The sequence below is a fragment of the Dryobates pubescens genome, chromosome 4 (genome assembly GCF_014839835.1).
Source record: "Dryobates pubescens isolate bDryPub1 chromosome 4, bDryPub1.pri, whole genome shotgun sequence".
Taxonomy (NCBI): domain Eukaryota; kingdom Metazoa; phylum Chordata; class Aves; order Piciformes; family Picidae; genus Dryobates; species Dryobates pubescens.
The window spans coordinates 32,568,664-32,593,858 of NC_071615.1; the positions used below are offsets into that span (position 1 = coordinate 32,568,664).

The window sequence follows — 25,195 nt, forward strand, 5'->3', positions numbered from 1 at the left end:
ACTCAACAGCTTCCCATCACCTGCAACTTCCCTGTCAGTCCTCCATAACCATCTCTTCAATTCCAGGTGACATTGGCTTACTACTTGAACTCACACAACCAGCCAGCCCCCAGAGTGGAACTGTACCCCACAGCCTGCAAGAACCCATCCTGCCCACATTCTCAGCACTCCCACAGAGAGCTGCTGGGAGCAAACACAAGCTTCCCTCACACAGTCAGCCCACCACAGCATTAAAAAGCTTGCACAGATGTCACCTTCTGTCCACAGAGCTCTGAAGATGCCTGCATGTGAGGAGAAGGACGTGGTTCCACGCTTGGCTGCGGCTCAGCACAGCTGCTGCTGTACAGCTCATGCCTGCAGCCATGGTTTCTCCACCTCAGAATGATGCAGATATTGCAGTGGTTTCAGAGGGGGCTTCTACCAAGGACCATCTTTGGCTGTGAAGAGCAGAACTTCATCTGCCAGGCCTCTGTGGTCTCTTACACACTCCAGAAGATGTCTCCTCAGGGCAGCATAGCCATGCCCTACCCAGGAGGCCACTGGCAAGCTCAGGAGAAAAAGATGACCAGAAGGACTCAGAAGGCTTTCTTGTCTCAAGGCTTTCCACTGACAATCAGAGAAAGCTCCAAGTAGCTTCAAATTAATTAAGAAGTCAAAACTAGAGAGAAGAGAGGCAGGATGGGAGCCACAGGGATCTCTGGAGATGTTCACTCCAGCAGGTTTGGTCAATGTGCAAGAAGCAAGGGAGATTTAGGTTGAATATCAGGAGGAAGTTCTGCACAATGAGGGTGGTGAGGCACTGGAACAGGCTGCCCAGGGATGTGGTTGAGGCCCCATCAGACTTGTGGCCCTGGGCAGCCTGATCTAGCTGGAGGTGTCCCTGCTGGGTGGGTGGACAAGATTTGCTTGGAGGGTCCCTCCCTGAGCAAGCCCTGAAGCTGTTTCTAGAAAATGCCAGACAGAATAAAGCTTGTTGGGGAACCATGAAAACAACCCTGCCACTACATGGATGAGAAAGAGATACTGCACAGGAGGAGAGCACAGCCTCATGCCCAAGAGTGATGGGCTTCACCCTCTCACCCTCCATACCCATGGTTACTTGGGCTCAAAGAGCAGACGTGGGCCTGGGCTGCCAACAGTCTGCTGAGCTCCTTCCCCTGCAGCAGAAGGGCAAAGTGCCAGTAAGGAGAAGCATCTCTGGCTCAGTGGGAGCCAAGGAGAAGGATCTTCATCCTCTCAAGGACAGAAACCTGGTGGGAGGTGGCCTCAGAGTGTAGAACGACCACAAAGCTCAGTGGAACTGAAGGGACTGAACATGAGCCTGCAGTGTGCCCAGGCAGCTAAGAGGGCCAATGGCATCCTGGCCTGCATCAGGAACAGTGTGGCCAGCAGGGAGGTCATTCTGCCCCTGTACACTGCACTGGTTAGGCCGCACCTCGAGTACTGTGTCCAGTTCTGGGCCCCTCAGTTTAGGAAGGATGTTGACTTGCTGGAACGAGTCCAGAGAAGAGCAACAAAGCTGGGGAGGGGTTTGGAACATAAGCCCTACGAGGAGAGGCTGAGGGAGCTGGGGTTGCTTAGCCTGGAGAAGAGGAGACTCAGGGGTGACCTTATTACTCTCTACAACTACCTGAAGGGAGGTTGTAGACAGATGGATGTTGGTCTCTTCTCCCAGGCAAGCAGTACCAGAACAAGAGGACACAGTCTCAGGCTGCACCAGGGGAGGTTCAGGCTGGATGTTAGAAAAAAGTTCTATACAGAAAGAGTGATTGCACATTGGAATGGGCTGCCTGGGGAGGTGGTGGAGTCGCCATCACTGGAGGTTTTCAGGAGAAGACTTGACAGGGTGCTTGGTGCTGTGGGTTAGTTGTTTGGGCGGTGTTGGATTGGTTGATGGGTTGGACGCGATGATCTTGAAGGTCTCTTCCAACCTGGTTTATTCTATGTATTCTATGACAGGGGAAAGCACTGAGACAGGACTAGCCAGAAGGAGACACACTTTGCAGAGCTGAAGCTGATCAGCCTTCTGAAAGTCTCACCAGCCAGGCTGACCCTTAGCAGGGCTGGACGAGGTAGCTGGGGTCAGGTGTGAGCAGAGCCTTCAGAAAAGCTGTCAGCAGTGAGTCACTTCAAGGCTGAGGTGATTATGCAGAGGACTGCAAGAAGGACCTTGAGTACCAGAAGAATAATGTACCACCAGATCTACCGTGATGGGGGAGATGGAGGAAGGGAGAGCAAGGCAGGCAGGAAGGAGAGCAAGACATGACAGCACACCACATTGTTTGTTCTCACTCCAGCCCCAGCACCCATCAGCCTCCTCCCCCCTTGGTTCTGTGACAGGTTTATCAAAAGCTGTGCCCAGGTCTCTCCAGGAGACAGCAGCCACTTGATTAAGGGGACAGGGAAGAAATTGTTTTAATTGGGCAGCTTCTGGTGACACTTCTTTGTGCAGCAGTCATCACCCATCAGCCCCACAACCCAGAGCTGCTCTGCAAGCCCCTGGACAGCCACAACTCATTTTTAAGGAAAACTGCCTAATTGCTTGAGCTACCTAGGAGGAGGATTTGTAACAGCAACAGGAGCTGACAGCATCAGAGCAGAAAGCCAGAACATTTCAAACAGAGCCAGCAGCTTCAGAAGCACCTGCAGGGCAGAGGGACATCCTGCTGGGAGTCTACAGAGAAAGGCCAAGGAATCAGAGAACCCCAGAGCAAAGGCCAGGCACCACCTGAGTCACTAATGGGGATCATGGAACCACAGAATGGGCTGGGTTGGAAAAGCCCTCTAAGATCATCCAGATCTCAGAGGGATGGCAGCAGATGATCAATCCAGCACCACCATGGCCACCAAAACATGGCCCCAAGTGCCATGGCCACACATTTGTGGAACACCCCCAGGGATGGGGACTCCACCACCTCCCTGGGCAGCCTGTGCCAGTGCCTGACCACTCTTGATGCAAAGAAATTTTTCCTCATCTCCAACCTGAACCTCCCCTGGCACAATTTCAGGCCATTTCCTCTCATCCTGTCACTTTTTCCTAGGGAGAAGAGCCCAATGCCTATCTGGCTCCAACCTCTTCCAGGGAGCTGTAGAGAGCAATGAGGTCTCCCCTCAGCCTCCTCTTCTCCACACTAAACACCCCCAGGTCCCTAAGCTGCTCCTCACCAGCCCTGCTCTCCAGCCCCTTCCCCAGCTTCCTTGCCCTTCTCTGGACCTGCTCCAGCCCCTCCAGGTCCTTCTTGGAGTGAGTGACCCAAAACTGACCCCAGCACTCCAGGTGTGGCCTCCCCAGTGCTGAGTCCAGAGGGACAATTCCTGCCCTGCTCCTGCTGGCCACAATACTGCTGATCCAGGCCAGGATGCTGGTGGCCTTCTTGGCCACCTGGGCACAGCCTGGCTCATCTTCAGCTGCTGTCACCCAGCACCCCCAGGTCTTTCTCTGCTGGGCAGTTTCCAGCCACTCTGCCCCAAGCCTGGAGTCTTCATGGGGCTGTTGTGACCCAGGTGCAGGACCCAGCCCTCGGCCTTGTTGAACCTCACACAACTGATACCAACTCCAAGCGCAGGCAGAGCTCCATGAGCTCATCATGACAGAGCAGAGCTTCTCTGAGTCAATGATCAGCAATAAGAAGATATTTAGGAAATCCAGGAGCCCTGCTTCCAAATCCAAGGGTGGAATTGTGCCATTTGGTCACAGACAACTCAGAAGTGACAAATGAATTCTGGGGTGCAGATGACTGAGTCACTCTGAACTGCAAACAACTTAACCCCCATGAGATCCCACCTGCAGCCCTGTGTCCAGCTCTGGAGTCCCCAGCACAAGAAGGACATGGAACTCTGAGAGCAGGGCCAGAGAGGCCACCAAGGTGATCAGAGGGCTGGAGAACCTCTCCTATGGGGACAGGCTGAGAGAGTTGGGGATGTCCAGCCTGGAGAAGAGAAGGCTCCAGGAAGACCTCAGAGCAGCTTTCCAGTACCTGAAGGGGGCTCCAGGAGAGCTGGGGAGGGATGGGGTGCTCCAAAACCCCTTTTCCCCACCTCCATCAGCAGAGGTTTGATGGGGGAAGACAAAGGCATGAAATTGCCTTCCCCTCCCCCTGGGGGACAGGTAAAAAGGCTCCATTCTTCCTGCCAGGAGCTGAAGCCCCTCACCTGTGGGCCATGCTGGGATTTGGAGCTGTAATTGGCTGGGTGCTTTGCACCCAGGATATATTGGCACTGGACACATTGTCTAGGGAAATCTTAAATAGTGACCAGAAGGCGCTCTGGGCTCTCATTTCCACCCTCATTTTGGATCCCTGTTGGCACCCATTTTGGATCAGTGCTGGCGCCCATTTTGGATCCCTGTTGGCACCCATTTTGGATCCCTGTTGGCACCCATTTTGGATCAGTGCTGGCGCTCATTTTGGATCCCTGTTGGCACCCATTTTGGATCAGTGCTGGCGCCCATTTTGGATCCCTGTTGGCACCCATTTTGGATCAGTGCTGGCGCCCATTTTGGATCCGTGTTGGCACCCATTTTGGATCAGTGCTGGCGCCCATTTTGGATCCGTGTTGGTGCCCATTTTGGATCAGTGCTGGCGCTCATTTTGGATCCCTGTTGGCGCCCATTTTGGATCCGTGTTGGTGCCCATTTTGTATCCCTGTTGGTGCCCATTTTGGATCAGTTTTGGCGCTCATTTTGGATCCGTGTTGGTGCCCATTCTGGATCAGTTTTGGCGCTCATTTTGGATCCGTGTTGGTGCCCATTTTGGATCCGTTTTGGCGCTCATTTTGGATCCGTGTTGGTGCCCATTCTGGATCCGTTTTGGCGCTCATTTTGGATCCGTGTTGGTGCCCATTTTGGATCCGTTTTGGCGCTCATTTTGGATCCGTGTTGGTGCCCATTCTGGATCAGTTTTGGCACTCATTTTGGATCCGTGTTGGTGCCCATTCTGGATCAGTTTTGGCGCTCATTTTGGATCCGTGTTGGTGCCCATTTTGGATCCCTGTTGGCGCTCATTTTGGATCCGTGTTGGTGCCCATTCTGGATCAGTTTTGGCGCTCATTTTGGATCCGTGTTGGTGCCCATTTTGGATCCCTGTTGGCGCTCATTTTGGATCCGTGTTGGTGCCCATTCTGGATCAGTTTTGGCGCTCATTTTGTATCCCTGTTGGTGCCCATTTTGGATCCCTGTTGGCGCTCATTTTGGATCCGTGTTGGTGCCCATTTTGGATCAGTGCTGGCGCTCATTTTGGATCCGTGTTGGTGCCCATTCTGGATCAGTTTTGGCGCTCATTTTGGATCCGTGTTGGTGCCCATTTTGGATCAGTGCTGGCGCTCATTTTGGATCCGTGTTGGTGCCCATTTTGGATCAGTTTTGGCGCTCATTTTGGGCTCGCTCTGCTCTCGTCTGGATTGGTGGTGAGATTGGAGAGGTCAGCGCTCAGACCTGGCTTCTCCCCGGACTTGCCTGCCCTGGGGTCCTGCTGCCGGAGTGACCCTGCCTGCCGTAACGCTGCGGCTGTCGGCCGGCACAGGCCGGCAGTGTGGCTTCCCTTGCACTGCTCAGACAGTGCTGCTGCACGAGTCTGGCCTCGTGGCAGCTGTGTCCAAGGACACTTTGATTTTGGTGGGTCCCTTTCCCTTTGGATCTGTGCCACGTGAGCCACACACTGGATTACAAACTCGCGGCTCTGGAGCCTGCCAGCGAAGAGAGCCCTAGGGACCATCTCCAAATTCCTGCTCCGCCCTGGTGAGTACAGCCGGCGTTCTCCTTGGCTTTCCCTAAGGTCCTGGCTTGTGGGGTGAAGCTATTCTGTGGCTTAGCCTTTCCCATTCTCTGAACTCTGTAAATCGTACCAAAGTTGCCCATAAGTATGATCGTAGAATTCACGACCAAATAGACTGTAAATAAAATCTAACTGGTTTGTAGGTAATTTGGCGTCGGGGTTTTCAGGAAAATAAAGATAACTGTATGTTTGTAATTCCTGCCTCCTTAGTTTAATCCCAATCAAAACATTGTGACAGAGGCCTGGAGTGACACAACGAGGGCTGATGGCTTCAGACTGCAAGGAGCTGAATGGAGACGAGACATGAGGAAGTAATTGCCCATGAGGGTGGTGAGGCACTGGGACAGGTTGCCCAGAGAAGGTGCGGAGGCTCCAAGCCTGGCAGTGTTCGAGGCCAGGCTGGATGAGGCCTTGAGCAAGCTGGGCTGGTGGGAGGTGTCCCTGCCCATGGCAGGGGGTTGGAACTGGACGATCTTCCAACCAAACCAGTCCATGACTCAATATGCCCCATCTCCATGCCCTGTTCAAAGCATGCTGGTAGTCTTTGGACAGCTATGGATCAGAGGTAGATCAATTTGGTCTGGAACAGAGATTTCAACTCAAAGCTCATGGCCTTGTGAATTAGTTTGGAGAGGAGGCTTCTTAAGGAAGTTGAAGCTGGTGTTTGTAGGACAAGCAGCAGTGTCTAGACAAGCAGAGATCCCTCAGCGGGCTGGGGCAGCCAGAGGGGTGGCCAAGGAGCTGCGGAATTAGTGTCGAGCAATGTAATTGTGCTGAGAATTGGACACAGATCAAAGCAGGCAGAGATGAGCTGGGCAGAGGGAGCTGCCTGAAATCGGATCAGATTCCTTTAATTCCTGGATGAAAGCTGCAGCCACAGAGAGGGCAGGAGCTGGACAAGAGGGAGACAAGCCCCAGGCTGGAGCTGCAGAAAGGGAGGTGAAGATAGTCGGTCAGGGCAGCGCAGAAGCAAAGCCTGGCCTTTGTGCATCAGGAGCTTCAGAAGAGGTTCATGGTGGAGCTGAGCCAGAGGAGGGCAGTGCTAGAAGAGGAGGTGGAAGAAGGCAAAAGGGGCTGGAGCTGATGGCTGGCAGATGTCTGAAGTTTGATGGGGCTGTTCCAGCATTTGTTGAGGTTCTCCTCTAGCAACCTCCATTGTTTGGTTTGCTGGGTTTGGGCCACTGCCATAACTACCGAGGGACTTCTGCACGTGCCTTACTACTGAATAGTAAACAGCTTGTGAGCTCATCCTGAAAACTCAGAGAGTGTTTGCTGCAGAAACAAGCCCAGCGTACTCATGGCTCTGCCTGTCCAGCAGTGCTGGGCTCAGAGCACAGCACCAGGCAGCTGGCAGATCCCCACAGCAAGAATATCCTCATACACAGTCCATAGTGGACACTGGAGGACTGACAGGACTTTGAGCTTCTGATTCCATGGTGGTACAGTCACTCCCAGTGTCCACAGCACTCCTGGACTTCAGTTCTCTGCACCCCAAGGGGAGCTGTTAGCAGCTGCACAGCATCTGGTCTGCAGAGTAATCAAGGAAGGAGATAGAATCATAGAATGGTTTGGGTTGGAAGGGATCTTCAAGCCTAGTTCCATGGGAAGGGACATCTCCCAACAGCCCAGCTTGCTCAAGACCCCACCCAGCCTGGCCTTGAACACCTCCTGGGAGGGAGTGTTCACAGCCTCCCTTGGGCAATTGTCCCAGTGTCTCCCCCTTCCAACCAAAATCATTCCAGGATTGGAAATCCTTTCTGAGCACAAGACCTGGTGAACACAAGTCAGTTTGTTCTTGCAGACTTGGATCTGAATCCTAAGAGTTGCTCCAGATCCAACCTCTGCTGCTTTCTAAGCAGTCATCTCACAAAGGGTTTGAACCTGAGTGTGCCCAAGGGTCTTCAAGGAACCCTGCAATGCTGAAAGGGTTGGGAGGGTTTTTTGTTTTGTTTTGGGGTTTTTTAAAGGCTAAGCACCCATTTTGGAACTTTTGGAATCCTATTTTATAGTAAATAGAGCCTCCAGGCCTGCAAAATCTTCACACAGAGTGAGTTCCATCAGTGGAGTTAGAGAATGGTTGGACTTGGTGATCTGAAAGGTCTTCTCCAACCAAAATGAGTCTGTGATTCTCTGCCTCAGAGGTAAACAAACAGGCTCCCATGGAGACAAAATGGTGTCTCAAATAATTCATAGAGCCACAGAATGGGTTGGGGTGGAAAGGACCTTCAAGATCATCCAGTCGCAACCCCCTGCCAGGGGCAGGGACACCTCCCACCAGCCCAGCTTGCTCAAGCCTTCATCCAACCTGGCCTTGAACACCTCCAGGGAGGGGGCATCCACAGCCTCCCTGGGCAACCTGTTCCAGTGTCTCCCCACCCTCACTGTCAAGAATTTCCTCCTAATCTCCAGACCAAATCTAACATTGCCCAAATGTTAACCATTCCTAAGATTCAAATTCTTCCTCCACAATTCAAATTCTTCCTCCCCAACAGCACAGACCCAACATTTTTCTCCCTTTAGATATCCCACCTCAAGGTTCACCTTGAGCTGCACCTCCTCAACATCCCCGTCTCGGCATAAAGCTGGGGTGGGCACTGGGTAGCAATGGTGGGGCTCGGTCTGCAGACAGAGACCCGACAAGGTGCCCGGTGGGGTGGCACCGGTCCCACTGCAGCGGTCAGCTCTCGTTTCGAGCAGCTCCCACTGACTCCCATGTCCACGTCTGAAGCCCCCCAAGCCTCACACCTCCGTATCAGCCCCCGGCCAGCCGCAGCCTTCCCGCAGCGGCCCCGCAGCTCCCCTCGGGTAACTCCCGGAGCTTGCTCCGGGCACCGGCGGACCCCCGTGGGGCTGAAAATTGACCAGCGCTGGGATCGCCTGCAGCCGCCCGGGCACCGCTGCGGCAGGACCGGCACAGCCGGGGCTCCGCTACCCCGGGGGCAGCAGGAGCGGCTCAGCCCCCCGCGGGGACAGGGCTGCGCTGCGCTGCGCTGCCCTGGGGAAGGGCCCCTCGCCCCCTCCCGCTCCCCGCTCCTACCGGGGCCTCTGAGCGCCGGGGGCAGGTAGCGGGGCCGCCTGCCGCTCTCCTCCCACCGCAGCCCGGCTCCTACCTGTGTCCGCGCCGCGCCGCTCCGCACCCGCGTACTCAGCGCCGGCCTCCGCGCCCCGCCGCCGCCCTCGCCGGAGACCAGCCGCAGCGGCCTGATGCTCTCCCGCTCGGCGAAGCGGTTCTCTCCCCGCCGCCCCAAGGGCGCTGCCGCCGGGCCGGCGCCTCCTGGGCAAGGGGAGAGGAGGCAGCCGTCAGCCCCGCGCTCCCCGCTCCCGGCCTGCGCGCCACAGGGGGCCCCCGGCGCAGCATCGTACACCCCCGCCCCGAGCCCCGCTTCCCCGCCGGTCGGCCCCGCTCACCTGGGGCAGCGGGCAGGGCGCAGAGCGCCAGGCAGAGCAGGCAGGCGGCAGCCCGCATGGCGGTGCCCCCCTCACCGCCCTCCCGCAGCCGGCGAAAGGGGGCTGCGGGGCCGCGGATGCCCAGCTCCGCCCCGCCGAGCCCCCCTCTCTCTGCGAGGGAGAGGAGATGATGGCGAGAGGCTCCCCGCAGAGCCCGCTCGGCACAGGGAAGTGCTGGGAAATGTAGTCGGGAGCTGCCGGGGCGGGAGGGAGCGGAGGGGCGGCCGCGGGGCCAGCGCCGCAGTGTCCGCAGCCGCCCCCGCCCCGAGGGGCAGCCCCGCACCGCAGTGCCCTGGTACCAGGGACCGGCGCTGATCAATCTCTTCATCAGTGATACAGACAGCGAGGCTGAGGCACCCTCAGCAGGTCTGCAGTGAAACAAGCTGAGTGGTGTGGCTGATAGGACTGAAGGATGGGATGTAGCCATTCAGAGGGACCTGGACAGGCTGGGGAGGTGGCTGAGGAGAATCTCATGAGGTTCAAAGAGGCAAATTGCAAGATCCTGAACCTAGATCAGGGCAATCCTAGATATCGAAACAGGCTAGGTGTGATGAGATTGAGAGCAGCCCTGCAGAGAAGGACATGGGGGTCCTGGTCGGGGAGAAGCTGGACAGGAGCCAGCAATGGGCACTTGGAGTCTAGAAGGCTCAATGGCAGCCTGGGCTGCATCCAAAGCTTCCAGAGATGGAGGAGGGGAACCTGCGCCTCTGCTCTGCACTGCTGAGACCTCACCTGCAGTGCTATGTGCAGACATGGAGCCCTCAACACAGGGAGGACATGAACCTTATGGAGCAGGACCAGAAGACAGCCAGAAAGGTAAGCAGAGGCTGGAGCACCTCTGCTGTGGGGACAGGCTGGGAGAATTGGGACCCCACAGTGCAGCAAATGTAGATTTTATCAAAACTATCCAAATCCAAAGCCACTTCTGTAAGTTTTGAGCACTCGGGCATCTGTGGCTCTTCCAGCAGTTGGAGGGAAACTGAAGGGCAAGGACTCTAGCAAAGGGTCTGGAGAACAGGGCTGGGGAGGAGCAGATGAGGTCCCAGGGTTGTTTAGTCTGGAGGAGGCAGAGGGAGACCTCATCCCTCTCCACAGCTCCTTGAGAGGCTGGAGCCAGGTGGGGATTGGGCTCTTCTCCCTAGGAGGAGAGGAAATGGCCTGAAAGATCTCATACTGGAGAGAATGGTTTTGGTTGCAAAGGCCTCACCTAGTCCAACCATTTTCTAACTCTGCCAAGGCTGGGGCTAAGCCATGGCCCTCAGCACCACATCTCTGCCTCTGGGAAACACCTCCAGGGATGGGCATTCAGCCACCTCCCTGGGCAGCCTGGGCCAGGCTGTGAGAGTCCTTTCAGTCAAAGTTTCTTCTCAGGTCCAACCTAAACCTCCCCTGGTACAACTTGAGGCCATTTCCTCTTCTATCACTTGCTCCTAAGGAGAAGAGACCAACTCCCAGCAGAGATGTTTCCAAAGCTGGCTATCTGCTCAAAACCCTTTTCCTCTTTAGCTCTCTCCCTCCTGATCTACTGCCACACTGGTTTATGCTTTCCAGGCTTCCCTTCCCTGCAGCTGGGGCTCAGTAAGGCTGACGAAGTTGGAGACAAAATGGACCCTCCAAAAAAGCCCTTCAGGTTTTCTTTTCCATGCTTACACAGATCAAACCTTGCACACCCAACACTCTGTCCATTATCCCACAGCAATCAAAGGCTCCAGGAAGAAAAATCTTCAATCTGCAGGTTTATTTGGAAAAATCTTTGTATTAAATAAAGCAGCATTAAAATCCAACAAAAGGGGATGAAGATGAAGTGGAAAATACCGACCATGGGATGTTGCTACTCTGCTCTTCCCAGGGATCTTTTGTGCTGGTGGAACTTTTGCTCTCAGTGTAACCTGAGAAACCTCCAAACTCGGAGTTTCTTTCACTGGTCTGAAACAAGTCCAGGAGGGCCTTCACTGGTGAGCTACAGCAGCTTTTCTTCTCCTCAGCAGCAGCCAGTGCCTCTGGATGTTGTTTCAGACACAGCTCCACCTTCTGCTTCCACCTTTCTCTCTTGTTTCTCTCCAGGCAAAGCTTTACTTTTCTGTGCAGCTTTGCACAGGGTGAGCTCTGAGCAGCCAACTCCCCCAGGTCTTTGTCTGCAGCAGCATCAGGCCCCTCGGGTTCCAGCAGCAGGCTCTGCTGATGGCTATCTGTGAGGTCACCCTGCCTCTTGCCAGACAGAGGGTGGGCAGCTGCTTTTCTCAGGCACTTTGCTGGCAGAACTGCCGTGTTGGTTAATTTTCGTTTTGGCAGCAACAGGTTTTTGTCCTCACCAAGATCTGCAGCTGGAAGATGAGAATGTAAAGGGCAAATTTTTCCCTGAGAGCCCTGCAAGTCCTTTTGCTTTCCTTGTGGGTCCTGTGGTTCTTTACTGAGCAGCTGACAAGCTTGAGGCAAGGTCTCTGTGCAGGCCTGGGCACCTCTCTGAGCGGGTGGCTGTGCCACAGACTCTGTGAAGCTTGCAGCACAATAACCAGCTTGGATCTCTTCCTCATCGGTTCTCAACTTACTTTTTAGTTCAGAAGCTTGCGGCAGATGGCCATCAAGAACTGGACAGACACATTCATCAAGAGGGGCTGGTGCTGGCAGGGAGCTGGGCTGGATCTCTGCAGGCTGGCAGCCCCCTCTGAGACCCCAGGCTGCCGAGTCCTTCCATGAGAAACTTCTCAAGGCCACCTGCTGCCTCTGCAGCCTCTCCTTCAGCTCCTCTGGCCGAGTCACCCTCCCCAGGACAGGGGAGAAATATCCTGTGCTGCATTTTGTCCTGCAAGGAAATTGTTTCAAACGGTTAGGGAAGAGACCTTGTCCCTAGACTCAGCACTGGTGAGGCCACACCTGGAGTCCTGGGTTCAGTTTTGGGGCCCTCACTCCAAGAAGGACAGTGAAAGGCTGGAACAGGTCCAGAGAAGGGCAACAAAGCTGGGAAAGGGTCTGGAGAACAGGGCTGGTGAGGAGCAGCTGAGGGAGCTAGGGGTGTTCAGTGTGGAGAAGAGGATGAGGGGAGACCTCATTGCTTTCTACAGCTCCCTGAGAGGAGGCTGGAGCCAGGTGAGGGTCAGACTATTCTCCCTGGTATCTGGTGATAGGAGAGGAAATGGCCTCATGCTGCTTCAGGGGAGGTTCAGGTGAGAGATGAGGAAAAATTTCTTCCCTGCAAGAGTGGTCAGGGATTGGCACAGACTGCCCAGGGAGGTGGTGGAGTCCCCATCCATGGAGGTGTTCCAGAAACATGTGGCCATGGCACCTGGGGCCATGGTTTAGTGGCAACCTGGGCAACCTGACTTGCTGATCTCAGAAGTCTTTTCCAACCTTAATAATTCTGTCAGCAGTATCTTGCTCAGACCTTGCTTTTCTGAAGGTGAAGGTAGGACAACTTCTGGCAGTTCCTTTCACTTTCCATCTGCACTTTTAATATTTTTAATGTTCCCCCCTAATTTCTGCTTTCCTTTTTTTTTCCATCCTGACATAAATCCCTGAAATTTGCTTTGCAAATTTATGTCAGGATAATAAAAAACAAACAAACAAACAAGCAACACTACAAATTTATCCACCATCAGCTGCGGAATTTCCCAGCTAAGTGTCTCCATTTTCAGTGCCTTCAAAGCCTCTCAAATTCTTACCTTTTAAGTTTTTTGGCATCATCCTTGTATTCCACAAACTGATAAACAAACTTGGAGATGATTTCGTCCACGATTCTGTACTCTGTGCTTTGGGCAAAGTTTTGGTGCTGTTCACTTTCAAGATGCTGCAAATAAAGGGAAAGGAAAAAAAACCAATCCATGAAATAAATGTAGTAGCAGAGATATAGAGACAGAAGTCGCAGTGTGACATGAAGCAGTAATTAAATGACATTAATTTATCAGCAGTGTCTCAGGGACAGGAAGTTCTGGTGCCTCCAGCTGTAAGACAGAAGCACCAAGAATTAGTATCTATAAGGGGAAGAAAGAAGTCCCCACTTGCTGCTTTTCAGGAGATAAAATCTTTCATGATTTTAAGATCTGGATTAGGGAATTAAGGGCAACCTCAGGAAGTTGAAGATAGCACTAAATTGGGTGGCAGTTCCTGGAGGGCAGGAAGGCTCTGCAGAGGGACCTGGACACCCTGAGGCCAGTGGGATGAAATTCAGCAAGGCCAAGGGCTGGATCCTGCACCTGGGTCACAACAGCCCCATGAAGACTCCAGGCTGGGGATAGAGTGGCTGGGAACTGCCCAGCAGAGAAAGACCTGGGGGTGCTGGGTGACAGCAGCTGCACATCAGCCAGGGTGTGCCCAGGTGGCCAAGAAGGCCACCAGCATCCTGGCCTGGATCAGCAATGGTGTGGCCAGCAGGAGCAGGGCAGAGATTGTCCTCCCACACTCAGCACTGGGGAGCACTCCTGGAGTGCTGGGGTCAGTTTTGGGGCCTCAGTCCAAGAAGGACATTGAGTGGCTGTAGAAGGTCCAGAGAAGGGCAGGAAGCTGGGGAAGGGTCTGGAGAACAGGGCTGGTGAGGAGCAGCTGAGGGACCTGGGGGAGTGTTTAGTGTGGAGAAGAGGAGGCTGAGGGGAGACCTCATTGCTCTCTACAGCTCCCTGAAAGGACACTGCAGCCAGGTGGGGCTTTTCCAACCCAACCAATTCCACGCCTGCATTTCAACCCCAAGCTGCCATGGCACATACTGTGTGCAGATCTTCATATTTCTTCCCACAGCATTCACAATATCCTCTCTTCTTTTTGTCCTTCTGAGGCAGATGAAGAGGGGTCCCACAGTCCTTGTCACTGATTATTTTGTTTCTAATTAACAGAAAAAGAGGTCTCAGAGATGGAGCTGAGCTCCAGCTTTGCCTTTCACATCATTCTTACTCTCTTACAACAATACATGATTTTATTCCCCATCTAAATATTTACATTCTTAGGAAAACCAAGGAAAAATTTCCACATTAGCTAAAAAAAAATAACCAACCAAAAATAGTATTTCCTGCAGGATGAGAGGCAGAGCAAGGGGGGCTGCAGATGAGCATCAAGCCCATAGGTCAGTACAGATGTGCTGCTATTCCTTACTCACAATAAAAAGTGCAGAATTGCCAGCCACAATACATCTTCCCTGACAGACCCAAGGACACACTGACATGTGTGTGCACAGCTGAGAAAAGCAGGCTGGAGAACATCTAAACCTCTAAGAAGGAAATCTTCTAGCACCTCGCTGTCGGGATCTTCGATGACAAGAAAAGAAGCAGCAAAAGCAGAGCCTATGAGAAGAGCTCCTTACATTGGTGGCAGTGAAGAGCAGTGGTATCTGTGAGGGGCTGAGGGAGCTGGGGTTGTTCAGCCTGAAGAAAAGAAGGCTGAGGGGAGACCTCATTGCTCTCTACAGCTCCCTGAAAGGAGGCTGGAGTCAGGTGCCAACCTGAAAGACCCATAGAATGGTTTGGGTTGGAAGGGATCTTCAGGTCCAACCCTCTGCCACAAGCCCAGGGTGCTCAAGGCCTTGAACACCTCCAGGGAGGGGGCATTTTTGGGTGCTACAGTTGCTCTGCTTTTTTCATATTGCTGCATCCCCTGAAATTAAAAAATCAAATCACGCCCTGAAATTAAAAACTACACCAAATCAAACCTAAAATTTATCAGCTGCAAACCTCCAGCACTACAATGTTGAAGACTGAACAGAAGGTGACCAGTGGAGAAGCAATTTTATGAAAAAAAGAGGGATCACAGCTAAAGAAGTCCCAGCCTCTGAGGTCAGAAACCAGCACGAGTTCCATGGGCAGCAAAGCTCCCTTTCACCCAAGTACATCAGTCTCTGACATGAATCCATTTCAGAAGCCAACAAAAGAATCTTCCATCCTCCAGCCAGGTTAGGTAGAAGACATTCAAGGCAATAGCTGGGTTCACCAAACCCCAGGTAATTTGGACTTCTAATGAGTTTCAGATCGTAAAATGGATGGAGCAAAAGCTGCATCTGGAGCGCTTGAACAGAGCCTGGCTGCCAAAACGTGTCACACAGACACCTGCTGTAAGGCCCAGCTGCACCTCTGCTCCACTTTGCACCTCTGAAGGGCTGAAGCAGGACTTGGAGAGGCTCATCTGCAGAAATGCTCTCAGCACTCTGCCCTCTGTCTGGAAAGCTTTTGCACTATGATGAATCACCACTATTCAGGGGCATTTTAACTGCCTGATTTAGCACTGCACTGGAAAAAAAATCCAATAGCAAAAGGAGTCTGAAGAAATCCACATCCTGCAAAATACTTACTGCATGGAATCCAAGGAGAGGACAAAGAAGAAACCAGTGGCAGAAAGGAAAAAACTATCTTATGCTGAGCCACAGTGATAGCAGAAGGCCACATTTTGGGATGTGTGCATCTGTGTGTCCAAAAAAAAGGACTAAAGACAGGAGAAAGAGGGGACAGAGAGACACCAACAGTTACAGCACAGCAAAGAGAGGGGCTGTTAGGATTGAACCTTACACAAAATCAGAGCAATTCTTGCAGAGAGCAATAACTTGAGAAGCATTTCAGAGAGCTGCCTCCCTCCTCCAGCCACCAACACACTTGCAACAAACCTTTGCTTATGCTGAGTTTGTTTTGGAGCTGATGGAAGTTTCTTTTCCACTTCAAAGGGACTGTAGGGCTTTGGAACACAGTAGTTGAGAGCTGGGAAGATGGGGAACTGCAGATAGAAGGGTCGGTACTGGCTGTGGCAGAGAGAGATGCATTAGAACCAGCAGGAATGGGGGAAGGAGTTCAGAGCACAAATCACAACCAGGGACAAAACCTCCAAGGTGTGGTTCTCAAAAACTTTGAATCCTAGAATGGCTCAGGTTGGAAGGGGCCTCAGAGATCATCTCCACCAACCAGGGCAGGGACACCTCTCAAACAGACTCAGCTGCTCAAAGCCTCATCCAGCCTGGCCTTCAACACCCCCAGGGAGGAGGCAGCCACAGCCTCCCTGGGCAGCCTATTCCAGAGTCTCACCACCCTCATACTGAAGAACTTCTTCCTCAGATCCAGTCTAATCCTGCTCTGCCTCAGCTTCAAACCATTCCCCCTTGTCCTGTCTCTAGACACCCCCAGGAAAAGTCCCTCTGCAGCCTTCCTGTAAGATCCCTTCATGTGCTGGCAGGCAGCTCTAAGGTCCCCCTGGAGTCTTCTCCAGGCTGAACAATCCCAGCTCCCTCAGCCTGCCCAGGGGTGAAGCATGCAGAGATGGAGACTGGCTGTCTTTCACAAGGAGGACAACATGTCTTACACAGAAGAGAGTATGCCTGGCATCTGAGGGCAGGAAATGGAAGGACACTGAAACATGAGGGCCATTTCCTCAAAGCTTACTGAGTGGTTTTGAACTTCTCGAGTCTGCGAACCAGAATGCTGAACGCAGAGCAGAACACTCACCGGCTTCTGTCTTCCACCTTGACAAAGGGATTCTTCAGCCTGCCTGCTCAAGGGGGAGAAGAGAAATTAAAAACAGTTTTCTTTCTCCTTCATTAGGCCAGTAGGTGAATACAAAACCAAATTATTTTAGAATGCTTATAAAATAACTGAATTAAAACCCCCAAGGCAGGGGGTTGGAACTACATGATCTTGAAGGTCCCTTCCAACCCAAACCAGCCTAGGGTGGAAGTGTTCAAAGGCAGGTTGGATGGGGCCTTGAGCAAACTGCTAGCAGTACCAAATTGGTTTACAATCCAGTAAGTACAGCTCTGACAAACTCTTGACTTCCACAAAGGTTCTTTCCATGTTTTTCTGAGACATATGAACTAGAATCCAGCAGCACACCTGGCCAGATGAGTGCTGTAGTCCAGTGTGAAGCCTTCAGAACATAAGGCAGAAGCAAAGGTTGTGCTAGCACTGCAATACTCACTTTTGGACTTTGGAGCAGGAACTTGTTTTCCCTGTTGAAGAGGAAAAAAAGAGAGAGAAGGTAAAACATCACTGTGGATATGATCGGGGTTTGTATTGGGAGGGAGAGGGGGAGAGGGGGAGAGGGAACAGGGGACAGGGGAGGCTGCAGGGACACTTCTAGGATGTGAAAGGGGCTACAGGAGAGCTAGAGGGGGACTTTTGACAAAGGCCTGAAGTGACAGGACAAGGGCTGATGGCTTCAAACTGCAAGAAGCTGGATAGAGATGAGACATTAGGTCAGAATTCCTGTCCACGAGGGCTCCAAGCCTGGCAGTGTTCAACACCAAGCTGGCTGGGGCCTTGAGCAACCTGGGCTACTGGGAGGTGTCTCTGCAAGGGGTTGGAACTGGATGATCTTTAAGGTTCCTTCCAATCCAAACCATTTTGATTCTATGGCATTTCAGGCAGCTCAGGATTTCTGAACCTTTAGGACTTTCTGATCCATCTCAGACCTCCTTTGCCAGAGCAAAGCTCTGCACGTTAACTAATTAAGATTATTTCAATCAATTCATAAATTACACTGGGCTGTGAAAAAGTGAACAGGAGCAAGACTTGCCCACAAGAAATCCTGAGAGCCCCAGAGGATGGTGGATGGTTGGACTGGATGATCTCAGAGGTCTTTTCCACCCAAAGCAGTTCTATGGTTCTGTGGTTCCTGGGGCTTTCTTTTCTCGGTTACTGGCATTGTAGGAATGTCAGGAAAGTGCCATTTTGAGAGCTCTGCAAAGAGCCACTCACCACATCTTTGGAAGCACTGCCTGGCCTCCTGAGGAGGTAGAGCTCCTTCTTCTTTTGTTCAATGTAATTCTTAACATCTGGCAAAATAAAAAAAGAGAGAGTGAGCCCAGCTGGGTTTGTTTCTGGGGGTGGTTTTATGATGAATTCAGCAGAAGGGGAACGAAATGCATGGTGAAAGTTCAAGCCAAGCTTCACTGAACACAAACATTTACCATCGAGATGAAGAATCTTCACTCCCCAGCTCAAAGCATTGGACAGGATGCTACCAGAGGGGATTAAGTCCTGCAAACAATAAATCACATTAATAACTTTAATATGGTACATATGGTAATGATGTAAATAACTACAAATCCATTACAAGTGAGATGAAAGTTGAGATCAAAGCACAGATGCTGTGCTTCCTGCCAAAGACTCTCTCCTCAACCAACTTTTCCATCCCCCTGTCTCCATCAGAAGATCTCTAACCTTTCAGAAAGCCAAACTGCTCTCTATTGGCACATTTCATAGTCACTGAGATCTGAAGGCAGTGAATTTATTCTTTAACTTCACAGAATCACAGAATCATCTGGGTTGGAAAAGCCCTTTAAGATCATCAAGTCCAACCATTCTCTAACTCTGCCAAGGCTGGGGCTAAGCCATGGCCCTCAGCACCACATCTCTGCCTCTTGGAAACACCTCCAGGGATGGGGATTTGGCCACCTTCCTGGGCAGTCTGTGCCAGGCTGTGAGAACCCTTTCAATCAGGAAGTTTCTTCTCATGTCCAGCCTATACCTCCCCTGGTGCAATTGAAGGCCATTTCCTCTCCTCCTGTCACTTGTTCCTAGGGAGAAGCTTACCTGCTCCTTGATTGCCTTCTTAACCAGGGATTTTCCTCTGCTCATACGCACCTAGGGGAAAACAGGAACACGTATGGAGACAGCCAGAGCTCATTCCAAACCCCAGCAGGTAGCAGAATGAACACTGCTGTTAACAAGTCCAGATTTTAGCTCCGAGTCTCCTCTAGGTTACTCTACTGCTGGTTTTCAGCAATCTGCATCCTCCCCCCAAGGTGAAGGTTAATACAATTTGGTGGAAAAGAAAGACAAAAGCCCAACCCCAACAGGTGGTCCTTTTCAGACCCCTCCTACCAGCCCAGCTTGCTCAAGGCCCCATTCAGCCTGGCCTTTCAACACTGCCAGGCTTGGAGCCTCCACAGCTCCTCTGGGCAACCTGTCCCAGTGCCTCACCACCCTCCTGGGCAAGAATTGCTTCCACATGGCTCATCTCAATCCAGCTTCTTTCAGTTTGAAGCCATCACCTCTTGTCCTGTCAAAATTCACTCTCCAGCTCTCCTGCAACCTCCCTCAAATCCTGAAGGTGACTCTAAGGTCTCCCTGAAGCCTTGTCCTCTCCAAGCTGATCAAACCCAACTCCCTCATCCTGTCCCCATAGCAGAGGTGCTCCAGCCCTCTGCTCATGTTCTGCAGGCATCTGCATTGCCAACAGCACAGCAGCCAGGCAGGAATGGGCTGCGCTGCTGAAGAGACAGGAACCTCTGGACACCATCAGAAGCCTCTCCATACTGATCCAGCTGTCAAACATAACGACCCCAGTGATTAATTACAAGCCAGCCACACTCTATTAGAGCAGGTTTTAGCCTGCTCTGCTTATTGCAGGAAAGGCTCCCTCTTATTACTTTCTGAAACTGTTTAATTAGTTTGATTAATTGAAGCTCAAAGAGGGGAGAATGAGACTGGAGATTGGGGAAAAATTCTTGACAGTGAGGGTGGGGGGACACTGGAACAGGTTGCCCAGGGACCTGTGGATGCCCCCTCCCTAGAGGTGTTCAAGACCAGGCTGGATGAAGCCTTGAGCAAGCTGGGCTGGTGGGAGGTGTCCCTGCCCATGGCAGGGGTTTGGAACTGGATGATCTCTGAGGTCCCTTCCAACCAAACATAGGTTCACAGATCCATAGAGTGGGTTGGGTTGGAAGGGACCTCAGAGATCATCTAGTTAGCCAAGACTGCCAATTTAGCCTGACCGAGCATTTAAGCATGTTTGACCTGTTAAAAAATCAGCCCAGAAAAGAGGAGAAGAACTGTGAGAGCAGATCCCATGGGCTGCACCCCATTTGCAGCATCTTTACACTTACTGCATCCACCCCCTTGAATGAACTCCCCTCCTGTCGATCTCTGCAGTTGCTGGGGTGAGGGGAACTGTTCCCTCCATGATGTGCAGACTCTGGGCTGGGAACAGGAGAAATCTGAGCAAGGCTGGGTGCAAATTTGGCCTCCTTTTTGTTAGACACCAGATAGCTGATATCTTTGCTAAGGAAACTTTCCACTCTCTACAGAGAAAGACAGAAAGCAAATTATTATGTCAGGACAAAGAATGAGCAACTCAGTTTTACATTGTGCACTTCAGACTTTTAAAACTACCAAGTTCAAAAGCAGTGAATTAAGGAGATTCCTAATTTCTAATGCTCTGGATGACAATCACAACTGAGCAGTAGGAGCATCCAGTAGTACATCATGTAGTAGCATTTACTACCAGGGTTTAGTAGCACTCTAAGTTCATCTAATTGAAATTCTAAACTCTGAATTTGTCATCTCTACCCAAAGACCTTTGTTTGGTCTCATTCTTTGAGCCATCCCAACCATTTCCAGTTACAGGAATTTGAGAATTGACAGAGCAATTCAAGAAGAAGCAATTCAAGTTTACAGTGAGTCCAACCCCCTGCCAAGGCAGGGTCACCCAGGGCAGGTCACACAGGAACACATCCAGATGGGTTTGGAATGGCTCCAGAGATGGAGACTCCACCACCTCTCTGGGCAGCCTGCTCCAGGGCTCCAGCACCCTTAAATGACAGAAGTTCCTCCTCCTGTTCAGATGAACTTCTGATGTTCCAGTTTGTGCCCCTTACCCCTTGTCCTGTCCCTGGGCACCACTGAACAGAGCCTGGTCCCATCCTCCTGCCACCCACCCTTGAAGTATTGATCAACAGTGATGAGATCCCCCCTCAGGCTGCCCCAGTTCTCTCAGCCAGTCCCCATCACAGAGATGCTGCAGGCCACTCAGCTTTGTAGCCCTTTGCTATCCCTCTCCAGCAAGTCCCTGTCCTTCTTGAATTGGATATCCCAGAACTGGACACAACACTCCAGATGTGGCGTCACCAGGGCAGAGTATGGGGGCAGGGACAGGAGAACCTCCTTTGACCACACTCCTCTTGATGCACCCAGGATGCCATTGGCCTTCTTGGCCACAAGGCCACACTGCTGGCTCATGATCAGCCTGCTGTCTACCAGGACTCCTAGGTCCTTTTCCCCAGAGCTTTACCACTGAAAGGGTTCTCACAGCCTGGCACAGGCTGCCCAGGGAGGTGGCTGAATGCCCATCCCCGGAGGTGTTTCCAAGAGGCAGAGATGTGGTGCTGAGGGCCATGGTTTAGCCCCAGCCTTGGCAGAGTTAGAGAATGGTTTGACTCAGCCCCCAAGCTGTGCTGATCCATGGGGTTGTTCTTCCCCAGCTGCTGGACTCCACCTAAGATTTCACTCAATCAAAACTTCAGCTTTAACTGGGACTAAGCCATGGCAGTGCTCATGTTCCTGTGATCTGTGCCTGCTTGTATTAAAGTGTTTCTTTTCTTCCACTTGGAAGGATCAGGAGAATAAAAAGCAAAACATTAAGATCTTTAGAAAATGCCTAAGTGAAAAAACAGCCTTTCCAAATACTCCTTGGTGTGCCCTGTGCAGAAAATGCTTCCTCAAGTTCCTGATTTTCAGTAAGCAGATACCAAACACTTCTTTGTTCAGCTCCAGCAGAACAGCTGTTGTTGGAAGATGTCAAAGTGTCAACGCACTCAAAGGCAGCAGGAAGAAAATCACCTCAAAGAATGAAACTTAGGGAATCTGGATAAGGAAAGGAATAATCAACTGAAAACAAACTTTGTTTGCAATTATCAAAGCAGCTTTGAGCCAAAAAAACCCCACAAAATCATTTGTTGATAGCTGTTCTTATCAAACACTACAACAAATAAAACCCACCATGTGTGAAATAGAAACCAGGCTGAAAAGCGGGCACAGAGACAGAAAAGACAATCCCCACAGGTGGACTTCCTTCCACTTCCACAAAGATCTCTGCTCACTCACTTACCCCTCCCAGCTCTCTGAGGTCCTTTCCTATCTTTTCAGAGACAACATGTGAAGGAATATCCAGGTAAAAAACCTTCCCAGTGAGTGGCTTGAACTTCAATTTCTCTGTTTTCCCTGTGTCTTTTTTCACACTCTTCAGAGCAGATTTTATCCTTTCTGCTTTTCCTTGCATTCCATCTGCTGCAAAAAAACAAAAGTGAAACAGGACTGTGTTTGGGTTTCCCTCTTCCAAAAGGAAAGCTCCTAACTGTGGCAATGGACAAGGAAAGTTTCCATGCAAAACAGGGTTTAAGAAACACAATCACAAACGAGGTTGGGTTCCAAGGTACCTGCAAGATCACCCAGTTCCAACCCCCTGCCATGGGCAGGAACACCTCCCACTAGCCCAGCTTGCTCAAGGCCTCATCGTTTTGAGGAGCTCAACACTGCCAGCTTCTCTGGGCAACCTGTCCCAGTGCCTCACCACCCTCCTGGGCAAGAATTGCTCCCTCATGGCTCATCCCAATCCAGCTCCTTCCAGTCTGAAACCACCATCCCCCATCCTGTCACTCCAGGCCTTTGTCAAATGCCACTCCCCAGCTCTCCTGTAGCCCCCTTCCAATCCTGGAAGGCTGCTGCCTATAATCTTCTCTTCTCCACACTGAACAACCCAAACTCTCTCATCCTGACCCTAAAGCAGAGATACTCCAGCCCTCTGATCATCTTGGTCACTTCCTCTGGCCCTGCTCTAACAGCTCCCTGTCCTCCTTGTGTTGCAGGCTCCAGAGCTGGCCCCAGCACTGCAGGTGGGGGTCACAGCAGAGCACAAGGGCAGAATCCCCTCCCTCTACCTGCTACCCACACTGCTGGGGATGAGGCCTACAATGTTAAATATGTCAAATACAAGACATTAATAACACCACATGTAACCCTGAAAAGATTCTTCTTAATATTGTAAACTGGGACTTTTTATTTCTGCTGTCATACAGCCCCATCAACTTCCTCACCCAGCCTGGCACCTATTTGCTATCTCTGTCCCACAGGATGTGCCCTGCTTCCTGAGAATCACAAAAATACCATTTCAGGACCATCTCTTATTCCTCTGAAACAAAAGAGGTGATTACAGCAAAAGAACAGTCAAAAGTACCTGAAATACCAAGAAACACAAGACCTATATCCTCCTATTTATCTGAATTTTGAACACCCACCTGACATGCAGGAAAACTAAGCTTGAAGGTCATAACCACTCCTTCTGTCCCAGGAAATTTTACTCTAAGAATTAAATTAAACTGCACTGATGAACTTTCCTGACGCTCCACACAGAGCTCTCCACACAGGTGAATGTCTCATGTTAGACATTTACACCAGCAAATAAACCCCAGAAGCCTCAGACCTCAAGAGGAATCTTGGGGTGTGGTAAAGTTTCCCACAAGAGGGAACAGCTCAATGCTGACTGGCAAGCAAAAAACAAAGAAATTGCTATGGGCCTGAAAATAAACTGAGTGATTTCACCATGCTACTCCAAAAATGCAGGACTCTGTCACACCTTAAACACAGCCTGCCAAAGAGTAACAGGAATGATCAAAGGCATAAAAAATGACCTTGTAGATTAAGACTTTATCAGTCTGCAAAGTCAATGATTCAAGGGAAGATGAAAAGAGATATGCAAAATAAAGAACACATGAAAAATAGCCAAACAGCCTATTCCAGCAGAACTAGGAGGCACAAAACAAAGCCAGGAGTCAGATGCAAAACAAAAACCAGGAACTGATTCTCTCTGCAACTGGACAACCCTGTGTAGCCTGCTGCCAAAGGTGGTGGTGGACACAAAGATGGGATTTCTAGCGGGGGCTGCAAGGAAGAGGTGTCCTAAATACACAGAAGTGACATGCAACGCATTGAGTCCCTGTAGATGTAGCTGGAAACTAGAATAATATCATTAGGTGAAAAGAATGGTATCTTCTGTGTTCCACAGCAATCCCTTGGCAACCAGTGACTGAGCCAGAGCCACCGTGCTTGGGTTTCCATTCCCCTTTCCTCCTCAATGACTGACAGTCCCGAAGCTTCTCTCCTGGAGCAGCTCACAAGCAGAGCTGCTGCAGGAGGTGAGCAGGCCTCTTGTGGAGACAAAAAGCCAACAGACGGAACAGTCCCTCCGCTGATTCTCTACCTCTTTGAAATCTAGAGATGGGAGAGGGAGCAGAAGCACTTCTTGTGCTGCAAGATTCTCTGGGTGCAAACTCGGGGGAACAGCAGCCAGCTTTGCAGAATCTAAGAGACCAAAACATTAGGAGACAAAAGAAAATGGGATGGCTTAAGGTGGTGTGGATCTGAATCTGAACAGGAAAGATGGATGACGAGCTGGTGTGCAAGCAAAACTGCCCAGGTGACCGGGGATCAAACGTGGTGCTGCACCCAACGCTGGTGTGCTGCGGCAGCTCACGTTAACAGGCTCAGTACTGGAATTAACGCCGGAAACTAAACTTCTCAGGGATAACTGGAGCTTGGGGTGAGCCAGCAGTGCGGCAGCAAGAGAGCAGCGTCCCTCCTGCAAAGAGGATGCATGTTAACGCTCCGGGCCCAGAGCCCCCCGCGCATGCTGCTGGCAGAGGAGAGCCCTCCGCATGCGGAGCTCTTCCCAGGGCTGTGGCCCGGCCAGTCTTTACCACTTCCCTGCCCTGCAGCACCCCGCCGAGCCCCACAGTTCGCCGTCTGGCGGGCACAGGCTCTCCCGCCTAACTCCCGCTCACACCAGCGTTATTACAGCTCCCGCAGCCAGCCCCAGGCCCGGCTCCGGGCTCCGAGGTGCTGCGGGAGGCGAGGAAGGCGGCCCCCGCACGGGCCGCGGCGGGAACGGCGCCAACCTTCCCCCGTCAGCCCCAACCCTTCCGCGGGCCCGGCAGCTCCCCGGGGCCGCCCGCCGCTTACGGGGACGCGCTGCTCTGTCGGCGGCCTCCGCAGCGCTGGGTTTCATCTTCCCGCCGGCTCACATCGTCCTCTGCTCCCCGCCCGCCGGCCGCCAGGCTCCCCACAGCCGCGAGGCTCCCGCCGCACCGAGCTCTCCCCACGGCGGCTGCGAGCGGTCCCGAGCTGCCCCCGGGCAGGCAGCGCCGTGCTCGGCCTTGCCCCGGGGGTCCCGAGCCGTCCCCGGGCAGGCAGCGCCGTGCTCTGCCCGCTCGGGCCCTTCCCGCCTCCGCCTGCCCCGGCCCGCCG

At 52.1% G+C, this 25,195-nt stretch overlaps 2 protein-coding genes across 3 annotated transcripts in view; both read right to left on the reverse strand.

Moving 5' to 3' along the window:
• ADAM22 (ADAM metallopeptidase domain 22) overlaps window positions 1-9,481 on the reverse strand; it is an 83,957-nt gene extending 74,476 nt beyond the window's left edge. Inside the window, exons 1-2 of the mRNA XM_054161040.1 lie at window positions 9,180-9,481; window positions 8,882-9,042 (exon numbers count right to left, since the gene is read on the reverse strand). Coding sequence (XP_054017015.1) covers window positions 8,882-9,042; window positions 9,180-9,237 — 219 coding nt within the window. The 5' untranslated portion in view covers window positions 9,238-9,481. The remainder of the gene's footprint in view (window positions 1-8,881; window positions 9,043-9,179) is intronic.
• A 1,472-nt stretch (window positions 9,482-10,953) lies between these two features.
• DBF4 (DBF4 zinc finger) lies at window positions 10,954-25,098 on the reverse strand. Of its 2 annotated transcripts, none has more exons than XM_054161042.1 (12): window positions 24,911-25,098; window positions 22,005-22,180; window positions 20,005-20,199; window positions 18,710-18,760; window positions 18,085-18,154; window positions 17,873-17,949; window positions 17,094-17,124; window positions 16,625-16,667; window positions 15,796-15,927; window positions 13,916-14,030; window positions 12,878-13,002; window positions 10,954-12,021 (listed from the first exon to the last, which is right to left on the reverse strand). In XM_054161042.1, the coding sequence occupies exons 1-12, from the start codon at window positions 24,954-24,956 to the stop codon at window positions 10,992-10,994; spliced, it is 2,091 nt and encodes a 696-aa protein (XP_054017017.1). In that variant the 5' UTR covers window positions 24,957-25,098; the 3' UTR covers window positions 10,954-10,991. The 2 variants fall into 2 exon arrangements, with proteins under 2 accessions (XP_054017017.1, XP_054017016.1); XM_054161041.1 differs by having other exon boundaries at window positions 22,005-22,183.
• Window positions 25,099-25,195: the final 97 nt, after the last annotated feature.